This window comes from Aotus nancymaae, unplaced genomic scaffold (genome assembly GCF_030222135.1).
Source record: "Aotus nancymaae isolate 86718 unplaced genomic scaffold, 86718_ANA_hifiasm-v0.15.2.pri h1tg000040l, whole genome shotgun sequence".
NCBI lineage: Eukaryota > Metazoa > Chordata > Mammalia > Primates > Aotidae > Aotus > Aotus nancymaae.
Genome location: NW_026988454.1, coordinates 16,320,156 through 16,335,208, shown reverse-complemented (window position 1 = coordinate 16,335,208; position 15,053 = coordinate 16,320,156). Strand labels below are relative to the sequence as shown.

Sequence of the window (15,053 nt, the reverse complement as noted above, 5' to 3'; positions counted from 1 at the left end):
GCCTCTGGGTGGTGGGATCTCGGGGGATTATTTTTTGCTTGTTTATACTTTTTGTGGTTAAAGGAAATTTTATGGGCATCTCTTACTTTATAATTATAGGAACTGGGGAAGACATTTTCCTTTCATAAAGATGGAATTTCTTCTCTGATTTACACCTATTGGTTCTCAATGTAGGCTCTGAGGATAACTCGGAACAAATACTTTTGTTCTCCCATATAATTGCCTTTCAAAAAGTTTGAAGACAGATTAAGTGTTTAAGCATGGATGTTTATAGACAAGCAAACAGAAATTGTTTTCTTTTTAAAAATTTAGATGGTAAAAATCTGAAACAGTCAGGATGTTTCCATTTCTGTGAGAATGGTACTGTACTCTTATGTAAATACTGTTTTCCCGTTCTCTTCCAAAATAAACCATGGAAGGAAAACAAATTTATCACCCTAGACTTGGTGGTTTTATTGAATTCAACATTTTATGAAACTGGATTTAGTAAAATCGGTTTGAGTTTTGAGAGTGTCACTGAGGTCTTTGGTAAACTTGCACTCTTGGTTTAAGGGGATGAGCAGGACAAAAACAGGAACTCCTGGGAAGGATGGGACCGCTGGGGAAATCAGGTGGGTTGTGGAGAGGCTGGAGGGACTTTAACATGGGACAGTACTCAGATCCCCCTGCCCTCTTGTACCATGACACTGACCCTATTTTGTAGAGTCAGTATCCCTGGAATTTAGGGCATAGGCAACTAATCTTCGATAGAAAGTTGAAAAAAGTTTGAAAAAGGATATGTCTGTACATGAATTCACCATAATGCCTCAGCGTTACCTACTAAGATTAACTTACTGTCCAATCTTAAGTCAACTCAAAATGGTGGAAGAGTTTTTCTGGGGAATGACTCTTCGTAGATTTTTTTACAGTACATTTTGTCTTAATTCTTTTTCCTACTAAACTTTGAAACTCTTAACAACAGTTTAGGGGTAAGTCAATGTTATCCATAAATTTTTATTGTTTAACCTGTTAAAAGAATTATATAAAAATTAAAAATACCAATCAAAAAATTTTATTCAATAATGAATGTAGATTATTTCAAACAGAGCCAAATACAGCTATCAATTACATATTTTAAATGGGATTTTTAAAGATAATCTAAAAGTTGGTATCATAGAGTTATGCTGCTTAGGCAGAGCAGTAGATATGAATACTTCCTTGCATCTAAAAACGAGGCTTATTCTTGATCTGTTTCTTTGTTTCCAGATGGTCTCCCAGCTTGAAGCCCAAATATCTGAGCTTGTTGAACAGTTGGGAAAGGAGTCTGGGTTTCACCAGAAAGCTCTCCAGAGGGCGCAGAAAGCAGAGACTAAGTTGGAGACTCTTCAGGGTCAGCTGACACACCTGGAGGCAGAGCTCGTTTCTGGAGATGTTTTGCGAGACAATTTGAATTTTGAGAAACAAAAAGTAATGACCTGAGGGAATGTCCATGAGTGGAAGCATCTGGTGTAGTATAAAATTTACCTGAAAATATTCTGAATTTTACAGTACTTAGTTTGGTTAAGTCCTGGACCGTGAGTCAATTTCAAGGAACAATGGGTCTCTTCTTATTGTTTGGAGCTTCCTTGATTCAAATTAATTTAATTAAGCTCAACAAGTATTTATCGAATGCCTACCACATATGAGGTCCTAAAGGTCCGACAAGCTTAAATAGGAATAATACACAGTTCCTGATCATAAAGAGCTCACAATTCAATAGGGGAGACAGTTATTCAGATAATTTGCCATATTATAAGATTATAAGTGTTATATATATTGAATTAATAAAGTGCTATAGGAACTTCTAGATAAAGGGAAGATTTTATGGGAGAGGAGATAATTAAGTTTATCTTTGAAAGATAAGTAGGATTATAGTGGAGAGAAGAGACAGATCCCATAGGGGAAACAGTTTGAACAAAGGCATGAAATCTTGCAAGTGCATAGTATATTCAGAGAATGCAAAATGGTGACTCCTGTACGGCTGGAGCATGTTATTCTTGGTGGATCTGTGACAAGAGAGAAGACTGGAATGGCTTAGATTATGAAGATGGAATATTCTTTACTCTGTAGAATGTGAAGTATGGTAAGTGTGAGCATTGCAGTATTTTAGAAAGATAGTGTGATGTCCCTGTGAAGCTGAGATCGCGGCATGGAGAGTCTCAGAAACAGTGGCGCCAATAACCCAGTGGGATAGGAGAGTGAAATGAGAAGAGAAGGGGTTCGCACTGAGGATTCGAATGTGGGGAGATTGTCAGTGATCTTTGAGAGGCAGTTTTGGTAGAGTGGTGGAGAGCTGAAGCCACTCTGAGGGGAGTGGGCTGAGGGGAGACTAGAGAGGAAACGGGGAGTGACCTCCAAGTAGACCAATGTGAATGAAGCCTGGTGACCAGAGAGAAGAGAGGCATGAGGCAGTAGCTGTGAAAAACAGGATCAAAGAAAGGTTTTTCTGGACAGGATGGGGAGGTAAGAGTGGACTGGAAGAGTCCGTAGGAGGGTTCGTGGGAAGGGAAAGGGAGGCACACAGTCTCAAGAGCCTCGAAATGCAGAATTTGGCATGAACCGTACTCTTAAGCTGAAACATCTACACTCAAGTAACATATTCCTTTTCATTCTTCTGTATTTAAAACACGGAGGAATCGTCATGCCTGAATTGAGGTTGAATATGCAAAGATGCGCCAAAGGTGTCTGTGGAAAATCAAGTCTAGCGGATGAGACAGGGAGATTGGGGCTCAATAGTACAATTAGTGCCATGATGGAGGCAGGTATAAAATTTGACAGAAACTTGGAAAAAGGAGCAATGACTTTTTTTCTGTACGGGAAGTGAGCCATCTTCACAGAAGAGGTGAACATTGAAGAATGAGTAGGAATTTGTCAGGCAGAAGAGGTGGGAAGGAATTGGAGGCAGAAAGAATAGCAGGAACAAAGAAGAAATGGAGGTGTGTGAAGATGGCTCAGGAAATGAATGAGCTGCAGGGAGCCTGGGACATGATACTTGGTGAAACCAAAGGCATGGGATGGCACTGGAGGCAGGTAGGCATCATTGAAATGGGTCAGTCTGGGCTGGGCATGGTGGCTCACGCCTCTAATCCCAGCAATTTGGGAGGCTGAGGCGGGCGGATCATGAGGTCAGGAGATCGAGACCATCCTGCCCAAATGGTGAAACCCCGTCTCTACTAAAATACAAAAAATTAGCCGAGTGTGGTGGCACATGCCTGTAGTCCCAGCCACCTGGGAGGCTGAGGCAGGAGAATCACTTGAACCCAGAAGGCGGAGGTTTCAGTGAGCTGAGATGGTACCACTGCACTCCAGCCTGGGTGACAGAGCAAGACTCCATCTCAAAAAAAAAAAAAAGTCAGTCTAATGGCTCAGACTTCATTGCATAGGTAATGGGAAGCCAGAGAACGTTTTTGAGTAAAAGATTTTGCTCAAGGAAGACTGGCTTAGAGGGTAGCAGGGCTGTCCAATCTTTTGGCTTCCCTGGGCCACATTGAAAGCATTGTCTTGGGCCACACATAAAAGACACTAACACTAATGACAGAAGATGACCTAAAAAAAAAAATCCATGCATAATTTTTGAGATATCTGCCACCACAGATAAGCAAAAACATCCTCACATTCAAAGGGCTGGACACAGCTGAGAGGAGGTAGGGAGCCCAGTAGGGGTATATTTAGTCCCCTTCAGAAGATAATAACAATCTGAACCATGTAGTGGTTTTGTGAAGGGAAATAGGGGATAGAGTTGAGAAGTCTGGGAGAGTGAAGGGAGCTTTTTCTATTAGATATCCGTAAAGGCGAGTTGGTGGAAAATTTGATTTTGTAAAGAAATATTGGCTGGCCGTGGTGGCTCATGCCTGTAATCCCAGCACTTTGGGAGGTTGAGGCAGGCGGATTGCTTGAGCTCTGGAGTTCAAGACCAGCTTGGCCAATATGGTGAAACCCAATCTCTACAAAAAAACACAAAAATTAGCTGCCATTGTGGCATGCACCTGTGGTCCCAGCTACTTGGGAGGCTGAGGTGGGAGGATAGCTTGAGCCTGGAAGGTGGAGCTTGCGGTGAACTGACATCACGCCACTGAACTTCAGCCTTGGTGACAGAGTGAGACCCTGTCTCAAAACCAAACCAAGCCAAACCAAAACAAAAATAGGCCAGGCGCAGTGGCTCATGCCTGTAATCCCAGCAATTTGGGAGACTGAGGCAGGTGGATCACTTGAGGTCAGGAGATCAAGAGCAGCCTGGCCAACATGGCAAAACCCCATCTCTACCAAAAATACAAAAATTAGCCAGGTGTGATAGTGTGTGCTTGTAATCCCAGCTACCCAGGAAGCTGAGGCAGGAGATTGCTTGAACCCAATAGGCAGTGAGCCAAGATCGTGCCATTGGACTCCAGTCTGGGTGACAGAGACTCCCTCTCAAACCCCCTCCCCGCAAAAAACTTCAAAAATAAAACAAAAAAACAAAAAACCACAACCAAGCAAAAAGAAACATTGCACCTGAGTATAGTAATGTAAGTTGGAAGCCGCCTAACTGCCTGCTGGACAGCTTCACCTGCATGGTCCATGAACAACAAAATATATTCAAAACTGAAATGACATCTGCTCAGATGTGTGTCTCTCCTGCTTCAGTAATGGCGATAATCTGCCTCCACTTGCCCAAGCCATCTTCAATGCTTCCCTCTTTTTTTTTTTTTTTTTGTTTGTTTTTTGCTTTTTTTGAGACGGAGTTTCGCTCTTGTTACCCAGGCTGGAGTGCAATGGCGCGATCTCGGCTCACCGCAACCTCCGCCTCCTGGGTTCAGGCAATTCTCCTGCCTCAGCCTCCTGAGTAGCTGGGATTACAGGCACGCGCCACCATGCCCAGCTAATTTTTTGTATTTTTAGTAGAGACGGGGTTTCACCATGTTGACCAGGATGGTCTCGATCTCTTGACCTCGTGATCCACCCGCTTCGGCCTCCCAAAGTGCTGGGATTACAGGCGTGAGCCACCGCGCCCGGCCAATGCTTCCCTCTTTCTAATCAATTCCCAAGCACTGTAAATCCCGTCTCCTTACTAGATCTCCAGTGCCTCCCATCTCTATATCCAGCAGCTGCACTTTGGCTCTGAGAATTGTGCTCATTAACATGGACGAGGGAAACAACCTTCTAGCTGAGCTCCCGGCATGTTCTTCATGCCTCAAATTTACTCTCTCCATTGCTGCCAGGGAGGTCTTAATGAAACGTATGCCTAATCTTAATCTTTCTTTATCTTAAAACTGGTTGGTGACTCTCTGTGGCCCCCAGGATCAGGTACAGTTTCTTTCTTTTTCCATGGCCTCACATTCTGAGAGCTGGCGAGTTGGCCTCTCCATCCTCCCTCTCTCCTGCAATTTCTCCTGCCAGCGGGGGCAAACTCAGAAGCCTTCTGGGAGCGGCAGGACCCTGGTGGGGTTCGTGGTGAGTGATTGTGAGCCTAAAGATATCACATGCAAATTGGTAGCAGCACTCCTCTGCCCTCCTCCGGCTGCCTCCCATATGCCCACAGCTGTTCTCACCGAGAGAATGTTCTGCTCACCTCCTTCACCTGGTAACAACAATCTCTTCAAGATCCAGCTCGAATACCGCTTCCTCTGGCAGTCTTCCCTAAGAGACTTACTTATCTTTCCTTAGGCTCCCCAAGCAACACGTACCTGCCTCTCTCAGGGTACATTTTACCCTTACTGGATTGTTTTAAATTTTTAATTCTCCAAATATTCCAAGCTTCTTGAGGCCAGAAGAAATTATTTTTTCCTGCATTTCTCCAGGGCTTAGAGAGTCAATAAATATTATTTGAATTATAGAAGAAATATATCCAAGGCAAGAATTTCAGGTGGATGGTATTTCTTCCCTTCCCTCACTATAGATGAATCATTAATTTTAATTGGGATTATGCCTAAATAACTATCAGTTATGAAAGCAGATTATGTAAGCTCATTCTGTCCATGGTAAATTTTCTGTCGCTAACTGTGTGTGAGATGCTTGTTCTGGTAAGGATGGATAGTATGTAAATTGAAAAGCAAAGTTGCACAGAGTTTAAATGGTAAATGCAGGCAATCTAGGCAGACAGAGTAGAATGCAGTTTCTTATTTACACTTAACTGTGGTTAAAATGAGCAATATATACAGCAATCCTTCATTTCTATGAAGTTAAAAGTTTCTAGTAACTTAATCTTCTGAAGTATAGCCAAGATCCTTGAAATAGAAATTTTCTCGATGGGGTCTCAGCTCAGTCTTGTCTTAATCCCTTTTCACCTGTTGTAGTACTGGCATACTAAATGGATGGGTCACGTGTAGAAATAGAAAAAAAAGAGGCTTTCATACCGTCATGTAAAAGGTACTTGTCTATTTTATGTAAAATACAAGCAATAGCAGTTACATTACTTTCATAGACACAGATTAAAAAATAAAAATTCCAGATAGAGAGCCAATACAGCATTAGAAAAGCATCACCTGAGGATGCAGAGACAAAAGCAGTTGATGGTATTGTAGCACAATACAATAAGTGATATTTGCAATGACTGTGACTTATAAAGAAGAGATAAAATTGTATTCATATGTATGCTATTTGCCAAAATTGGAAAATATACACTTATAAATAATTTCATCCTGATGATTAAAACATAGCTAGTTCTTGGCTTTAAGCTGGTGTGCTTCAGTTGGCAGGAAATTGTACCTATTGAAACATTTAATTGCCTGAAAATGCCAGATGGATAAGTTATCACAATCAGAAGACAATATCAAAGATAAAACCCAAATCATGAAATTAGGATATAGAAAGCTTATTGATTGATTTATTCATCCAGCAAGCACTTAGTAAGCATTATCCTATGTGTGGGCTTGCCAGATAAACCACAAAAATCAAGTAGAGAAAAACCTTTAAATAACTTTGTAACTTTAGACTGCTAACATATGAATCTTGACTTCCTTCATACAGCTCTATTTTTGGAGGTATTCATTTAATTTGGATGCATTAAACAATTTTAAAGACATTTTCTAAAACATCTTAATAAAAAAGACCCCCCAAATGTTCAAAATTTTGTTTGTATGGAGAGCTTTGAGTTTGGAGTGCTCTGTAGAGCCTAAAAAGAGTAAAGTGGTAACTAAGTTGCCAGTGTCCACCTTTGAGGCCAGGGCCGAGTTAGGTGGGAAAAATTCCCAAGAAAGGTGCATGGATGGGTGTATTCATCCATTTTCACACTGCAGATAAAGACATAGGCTGGACACAGTGGCTCATGACTGTATCCCAGCACTTTGGGAGGCCAAGGTGGGTGGATCACCTGAGGTCAGAAGTTCGAGACCAGCCTGGCCAACATGGTGAAACCCCGTCTCTACTAAAAATACAAAAAAATTAGCCAGGCGTGGTGGTGTGTGCCTGTAATCCCAGCTACCTGGGAGGCTGAGGCAGGAGAATTACTGGAATCTGGGAGGCAGAGGCTGCAGTGAGCTGAGATAGTGCCACTGCACTATAGCCTGGGCGACAGAGGGAGACTCTGTCCAAAAAAAAAAAAAAAAAGAAAAAGAAAAAAAAAAAAGACATACCTGAGACTGAGTAATTTATAAAGAAAAACAGGTTTAATGGAGTCACAGTTCCACGTGGCTGGGGAGGCCTCACAATCACTGTGGAAGAGTAAGGGATGTCTTACATGGTGACAGGCAAAGAGAAAGAATGAAAACCAAGCGAAACGGGCTTCCCTTTATAAAATCATCAGATGTTGTGAGACGTATTCACTACCATGAGAACAGTATGGGGAAACTTCCCCCATGATTCAATTAGCTTCCACCTGGTCCCTCCCACAACATGTGGGAATTATGGGAGCTACAATTCAGGATGAGATTTGAGTGGGGACACAGCCAAACCATGTCAATGAGTGGATCCCAGGGCTGGATTAGCCTGGGAGGAGCACAGTTGCAGCAGCAAGTTGCCAAAGCAGAGACATGAGAATGTAATCAAACATAGCCAAATGTGTCATTTGTCAGGGTTAAGGAAAGTGTATAATATTCGATTGAACATCAACATCATGGACCAAGAGAGTCAAGCGCATTCAGACAAGGGGTAGGCAGGGAACTCGCCAGGTGGTCCTGGAATATATCACCAAATATTTGGGTCAGAGTCCATGCTCCACTCCATTCTCTCTGCATTCTGCATTATCTCTGCAAAAGAGAATTACCTGTAAGCTTGGGAGAAAGAGGAAGAGACTCTGTGAGATCACCCATTAACTTTGACTTTCGTGTTCCATTTTCATTTTTGTTCTTGGGTTTAGTATCTTAAATTTCTGGATTGGCTTTTGGAGAAAATGAAGTTGGACCAGATGGCTGCTGAACTTGGCTTTGACATGCGGCTGGATGTGGTTTTAGCTCGAACAGAGCAGCTGATTCGTCTTGAGAGCAATGCAGTCATTGAGAACAAGACCATTGCCCACAATTTGCAGAGAAAGGTAGGGGATATTGAAACTTGCTAGTATTGACAGAAGAAATTTCTGAAAAACCCAAATATTAAAAAATAATGTACCACCACCATATTTACCAGTGTAGTTAGGAAGCATCTTATAAAAATATGTATTTAGAATTGGAGGCTCAATTTTAAGTCTGAAGAATTGGTAAGTGTATCTGTCACCTAAAGTCAAGGTTGTGTTTCACTGTGTGTAATAGGGACCCACAATGACAGTGACTTAGGCATGTAGAAGTGTTTTGTTTTGTTTTTCCCTCACACAAATTCCTGGAGACAGGAAGATTGGGGCTGGTGTGGCAACTGTCCTCTGTAAAGTCTTCAAGGAACCAGATCATTTCAGCTGGTTCACTTCCCATTCCTAGGGTGATCCTTATTCTCATGGTTCCAAATCGTGCCTGGAACCATTATATCTGTATTCAAGGTAGAATAGAAGAAAGGAGTGAGAAAGAGGGCTGCAAAAGAACAAGCAAGAGGTGTCTTTTGAAAAAGGCACCCAGAATTTGCTACATGAACTTTTGTTTATATCTCATGGCTAGAATATGTTTTGGTGGCCAAACCTAGCTGCAAGGGAGGCTTGCAAATGTAGCCTTTACTGTGGGCAGCCATTTACCTAGCTAGAAAAAATTCATGGTTTCTATTACTTTGGGAGAAGGGGAGAACTGGGGGGACATTTAGCAGCCTCTGCATTTATAAGCTCAGTTGCACTAGAAATTCTAGTAGTGGGAGAAGGGCTTCCTTTTCTTCACTCAAAGGAAAAGTTAGAAACAGTTTAGACTAAATCAATGAATGGATGGATGAAAGGGATAAAGTATAATTATTAGTTACACAATTATTGGTATTGGGAAAGAAATAGGAAAACACAGATGCATTTTTATAATAGTTCTTAGGAGGAAAATGCTGTGATACAATTCCAGTGTAGATGCTGAATAATGAGTCACAGCTGGGCTCCCAATTTGGCTTCATCAAGCTGTGTGACCTTGGACAAATTATATACCTCTCTGTCTCTGTTTCCTCATATTTAAGATGGGGATGCTATATACCCCAAAGAGTTGTTAGTTTTTAATAAATAGCATTTTCAAACCCTTAGCTCACAGAAGATGCTCTATTGATGTTTGGCTTCTTCTCCACTACCATATCCTGAGAAATATTTTATAAAAGATAGCAGACAAACCCTATTACTGTTACAGACATTAAAGTAATCTACCATTCTTTCCAAAGTTCTGCTCAGATAATTGATTCTTTTTCTCAATATCCAACACCATTACTTCTTAATAATTATATAATTATTAAATTTACATCAGTGTACAGAACTTACCAGTGTAAAATTGCAATGGAGTGGAATTTTTTTTTTCTTTTTCTTTTTTTGATATAGAGTTTCACTCTTGTTGCCCAGGCTGGAGTGCAATGACGCATTCTCGGCTCACTGCAACCTCCTCCTCCCAAGTTCAAGTGATTCTCCTGTCTCAGCCTCCTGAGTAGCTGGGATTACAGGCACTCACAACCAGACCTGGCTCATTTTTGTATTTTTAGTAGAGATGGGGTTTCACTATGTTGGCCAGGCTGGTCTCAAACTCCTGACCTCAGGTGATCCACCTTCCTTGGCCTCCCAAAGTGCTGGAATTATAGGTGTGAGCCACCGTGCCTGACCTGGAGTGGAATTTGACATGAAGAAGCTTAAGAAAGGGAATTTGTTTAGAGAAATATTAAAAAGGCCTTGTTCAAAAGTGATCTAGGTAGGGACACAGCTGTCACTGTTAGGCAGGATACTCAAAGCAGCATTTCAGTAAGTTTCCACCTTCTACTACTTTACAAGTGCAGAGTAGACAATTAGGGGAAATCTGGTGGTCTTCAGCTTGAACACTTGATAATTCTACATGATTCTGATTCTGATGTTTGTTGCAGATGACAGAGGTTTCTGTACTTAATATTCCATCCACTAATTGTGACGTGTGGAGCCCAGGAAGATTCTTTCCCTTCTGGAGTCCATAGTCATTTTCTTAAATATCACTCTAATTTTCTTTTTTTAAGTTTGATTACCAATGATAAATGATGTTTGAGGACCTGTCCTCTGCTTAGTTTGTAGATCTTATAGACTAGGCATATAACAAAGACCAAGAAACCTTTTTACAATCCCTTTTATTTCTAAGATTTTATATGTAGAAGGAAAGCTTTAAAGCAAAGCTTTCTTAAAAATCTCCTTGGTATGTCTTACTTTAAGAATATATCAACTCTCAGTCAGGTCCAGTGGCTTACGCCTGTAATCCCAGCACTTTTGAAGCTGAGGCAGGTGGATCTCTTGAACCCAGGAGTTCATCACCAGCCTGGGCAACACAGTGAAACCCTGTCTTTACAAAAAATCAAAATTAGCTGGGTGTGGTGGCATGCACCTGTAGTCCCAGCTACTTGGGAGGCTGAGAGGTAGAAGGATTGCTTGAGCCTGGGAGGTAGAGGCTGCAGTGAGCTGTGATCATGTCATTACACCCCAGTCTGCACAACAGAATGAGATACTATGTAAAAAAAAAAGTTGATATGTATCAACTCTCATGTCGGGGTCCACCTACTCCTGCTCTAAAGGATTGAAATGAGCCAGTCTAGGTTTGCGGTACTCACTTGCATTGTATCTTATTCCAGAAAACGCCAGTTCAGGTACTGTGGCCATTAGATGTTGGACAGGATTTTGTCTCTCTGATTATATTTTGCTTTTGATAAACCCATCTGAGGAGTTTTTTAAAAGCAATTTACATTTTGATGATGATGCACATAATGTTAGCATCAAATGTGGAAAGCCGACTCCTCCACACATTTTCTCGGGCTCTTTTGTCTCAGATTTTTTAGCTATGCAATTAATTCTTGGAAAGGGTATGAATAAAAAATCCAATCAGGAAAAGGAATCCAAAGACGTTTTTTGAAGGTTTACAAATTAGTCTTATTGAAGTGTAGATAAAGATCAACATTATCTGGGTAACTCATAGTAACTCATTTATATTTACTATTGTTCAATTATTTAAAAAAAATCCCTGCTGGCATCAAACCAGCTAAAGACACAGAAAGAAAGACTGGAGAGCAAAGAACTACACATGAGCCTCCTCCGGCAGAAAATCGCCCAGCTGGAGGAGGAGAGGCAGGCACGCACGGCCTTGGTGGTTGAGAGAGACAGCGCGCATCTCACCATCAGGAACTTGCAGAAGAAGGTGGAGAGGATGCAGAAGGAGCTGAGCACGTGTCGGGACTTGAACACCGAGCTCAAAGCCAAACTGGCCGACACCAATGAACTGAAGGCAAGTGCTCGGCTCCATTTTCTTCTTGCTTTTTGCTGGTAACTGCCAATGTTTATGCAAAAGAATGACAGCCTTATCAGGACACACCAGAAAAAGAAAGATGAAAACTTCCTCTGATTTTCTAGAGTTGTGGGAAAAATGCAAAAATGACACAAATCAGAGTATATATCCATTTAGTGTCTCTTCAATATCTGAAGTGAAGTCATCACTGGGTGAAAAGTCAGTCAAAAGCAATGTTTTATATTTATTTATTTATTTGAGGCAGAGTTTTACTCTTGTCGCCCAGGCTGGAGTGCAGTGGTGCAATCTCAGCTCACTGCAACCTCCGCCTCCCGGGTTCAAGCAATTCTCCTGCCTCAGCCTCCCTAACAGCTGGGATTACAGGCACATGCCACGATGCCTGACTAACTTGCTATTTTTAGTAGAGATGGGTTCTTCCATGTTGGTCAGGCTGGTCTTGAATTCCCAACCTCAGGTGATCTGCCTGCCTCAGTCTCCCAAAGTGCTGGGATTACAGGTGTGAGCCACCATGGCAGGCCTTTTTAAAATTGTTTTCAGGATGGAGTCTCGCTGTGTTGTCCAGGCCAGAGTGCAGTGCCATGATCTCGACTCATTGCAACCTCCGCTTCCCAAGTTCAAGTGATTCTCCTGCCTCAGCCTCCCAAGTAGCTGGGATTACAGGTGTGCTCCACCACGCCTGGCTAATTTTTAGTATTTTGAGTAGAGATGGGGTTTTACCATGTTGGCCAGACTGGTCCCCAACTTCTGACCTCAAGTGATCCACCTGCCTCGGCCTTCCAAAGTACTGGGATCACAGGTGTGAGCCACTGCACCTGGCCAAAAAGTGGTGAAATTTTAAGTCCAGGAAAGAAACACATTTCTCCAAAGTGTTGATGACTGCTATTAAGGATGATGCCGGGATTTATCACATTGGAATGCACTTAGGAAGAAATAAGAAAATAGGCACAACTGTTGGCTGAGAAGAGCCAGGCAGGCAAGGGTATTTATACTGTGCTTTGTAGGATATGTCACTACCAAGTCCAGTGGAGAATGTCAGCAGACTGGGGAGAATAGTTACTTGGGTTCAAGGTGTTCAACTTCTAACAAAGGCAGAACAAAAAGAAATCAAAACTTACAAGAATGTGATCAAAAGATTTATGTGTCATGCATGTGTGTCACTGGCAATAATATGTAACAATATGCACACATCATCCCCAGCAGGTGTGCAAATCACAAGTATAATGGACAATAACATCCTGGCTCTTTGCAGACAATGCTCTGAAACTGCTTTTTGGAAGGTTTCCGAATCTGGAAACAGACATGCAGGGAAAAAGAATTTGCAATGAAGCCAGCCCTTGAACATGTGTCATGGGGACAATGTTTTAGAAAATATTTTCTACTGTATTTTCCCTTCTGAGTAATTTGCTTTTCCTTGCTGAAGCTCTTCTGCCATTGGGACGAAATGACCAAGTTGAAGCATGCTTCCCTGGAGAAGGGGAGAACAGTCACCCCTCAGACAAGGGGACATATCTGAATACAAGGAAAGAGGGAAGCAAGGGAAAGCATGCGAGGTAGTGCCATGGGTGGGGAGGAAGTATCAGAGGTAAGTCCCCTCGACAGTCCCTTTACAGCTTGAGACTGACCGTTAGCGGGGATTTGGGATGGGGCAAGATAGCATCAGGTTCTCCATCCCTAACTGGAAAGGGCTGCAAAAGATGATGAATCTGGGGGCCTAGATTGCACCCTGATTCCCTGGAGTCTCGAGTTCCATTTTCACTACTGAGGGATATGGACAACAGCTGAAGACGCATGCTGGAGAGCTCATTACAGGAGCAGATGGGGGTGTTCCCTTCAACTGAGGGACAAAGTGACCCTCCATTGAAGGCCCTGGGGTAATCACCTAGGCTATGGCCCAATAGCAGCTACAGCCAAGCCTTGAATTAGCCAAGACCAATGATGGGGCCTTGACTCTGGTGAGTGACCCTCACAAACTCCATGAGTCAAATAATAGATACAGGAGAGATTCAAGGGCAGCATGAGGGCCTGAATCACTTCTAATATCACGAGGACTTTCCTCCACTCAGTCATCATCTCAGAAAGAAGAAGGGAGAGAAGAATCCCCTAAAGATGGCATTGCATGAACAAAAACAAATTTTAAACCCAAAGAGATGCAGTTAGTTACAAATGCCATCTGCTTGAACCATTTGGAGTGATGGTGGTGGGGAGTTTGTTTTTTTATATTCAAAGGACTATGCAGATTATCCTAAAGTTAATATGGCTGGGACACTGCACCAGGTGCTCCTGATTGTAGGATGTGCAGGTGTTCATCCCTAGGCCCCTCTGACATCCTTGCTTATAAGGATACAGGAGTATTACTTTGTAAGGGAGAACAAAGGGCCTTTGAACACTTCCAAAGAAGCCAGAGGAAAAGGGGGAAAAAAAAAATGAAAACCAGTGGTAAGACAGCTAATAGTGGGAGAATGTAATTCAACAAAATAGGAAAAGAAACCTCACCATTATAGCCAATGTGTGAAGCAGACTTTTGAAAAGGAAACAAAACTCTGGGCCTCAGAGAACAATAAGGAGAATTCGCAGACCTGATCTAACACTTTTGAAGAATTTCTCTTACCCATAGGGAGACGGTTTCAGGTAACAAGGATGTGGTTAATTCAGAGGTGTACAGTGTTTCACAAACTCAGACTGAAAAATCAAACAGTCTCCTGTCTTTGCCAAGACTTTATAAACGTAGATTACTTCCCAGTGCTGTCATGGTATTTGGTGCAACATTGCTTCTGATTAAACAACAGTTGGTTGTAGTAGAGGATGAGGATGGGTGACAATGCAATAATAGGTGAATAGGAGGTCTGGTTGGCTGCTGATGACACCTTGACAGTGTCTGGCAGTTAGGGGGTGGTGGAAGAAGCTGAGCAGTGGACAGGGGCCAGATCACATGGAGCCTTATGTGTCAAGCTAAGATGTTTGGACTTATCATCTGGATCCTGGGGAGTCATTGGAGGATAACATTGTCAGGAAAGGGACTGAGAAGAAACAGAGAGAGACAGGGAGAGAGCAGAATGAGGCTGTGGTCAACTGTATCAAGTGCAGCAGTGAGATAATGATGAAGGAGTATCCACTGCACTTGGCTTTGGAAAATCTGTGATTCAGGCATGTACAGATCATGGTGGTAGTGGGTGAGGGTTTTGAGAACAAGCTAAATTTCAGGGATGAAAGAGAAATGAAAACAGAGACAGCACAATACCCTTCTGGGATACTTGGATGAAAAGAAGAGAGTTGGGA

The 15,053-nt window shown here is 42.3% G+C and overlaps 1 protein-coding gene across 1 annotated transcript in view; it reads left to right on the top strand.

Moving 5' to 3' along the window:
* The window catches only part of CCDC170 (coiled-coil domain containing 170), a 101,710-nt gene that overhangs the window by 69,535 nt on the left and 17,122 nt on the right, over positions 1-15,053 (top strand). The window contains exons 9-11 of the mRNA XM_012452235.2: positions 1,246-1,446; positions 8,291-8,464; positions 11,514-11,756. Coding sequence (XP_012307658.2) covers positions 1,246-1,446; positions 8,291-8,464; positions 11,514-11,756 — 618 coding nt within the window. The remainder of the gene's footprint in view (positions 1-1,245; positions 1,447-8,290; positions 8,465-11,513; positions 11,757-15,053) is intronic.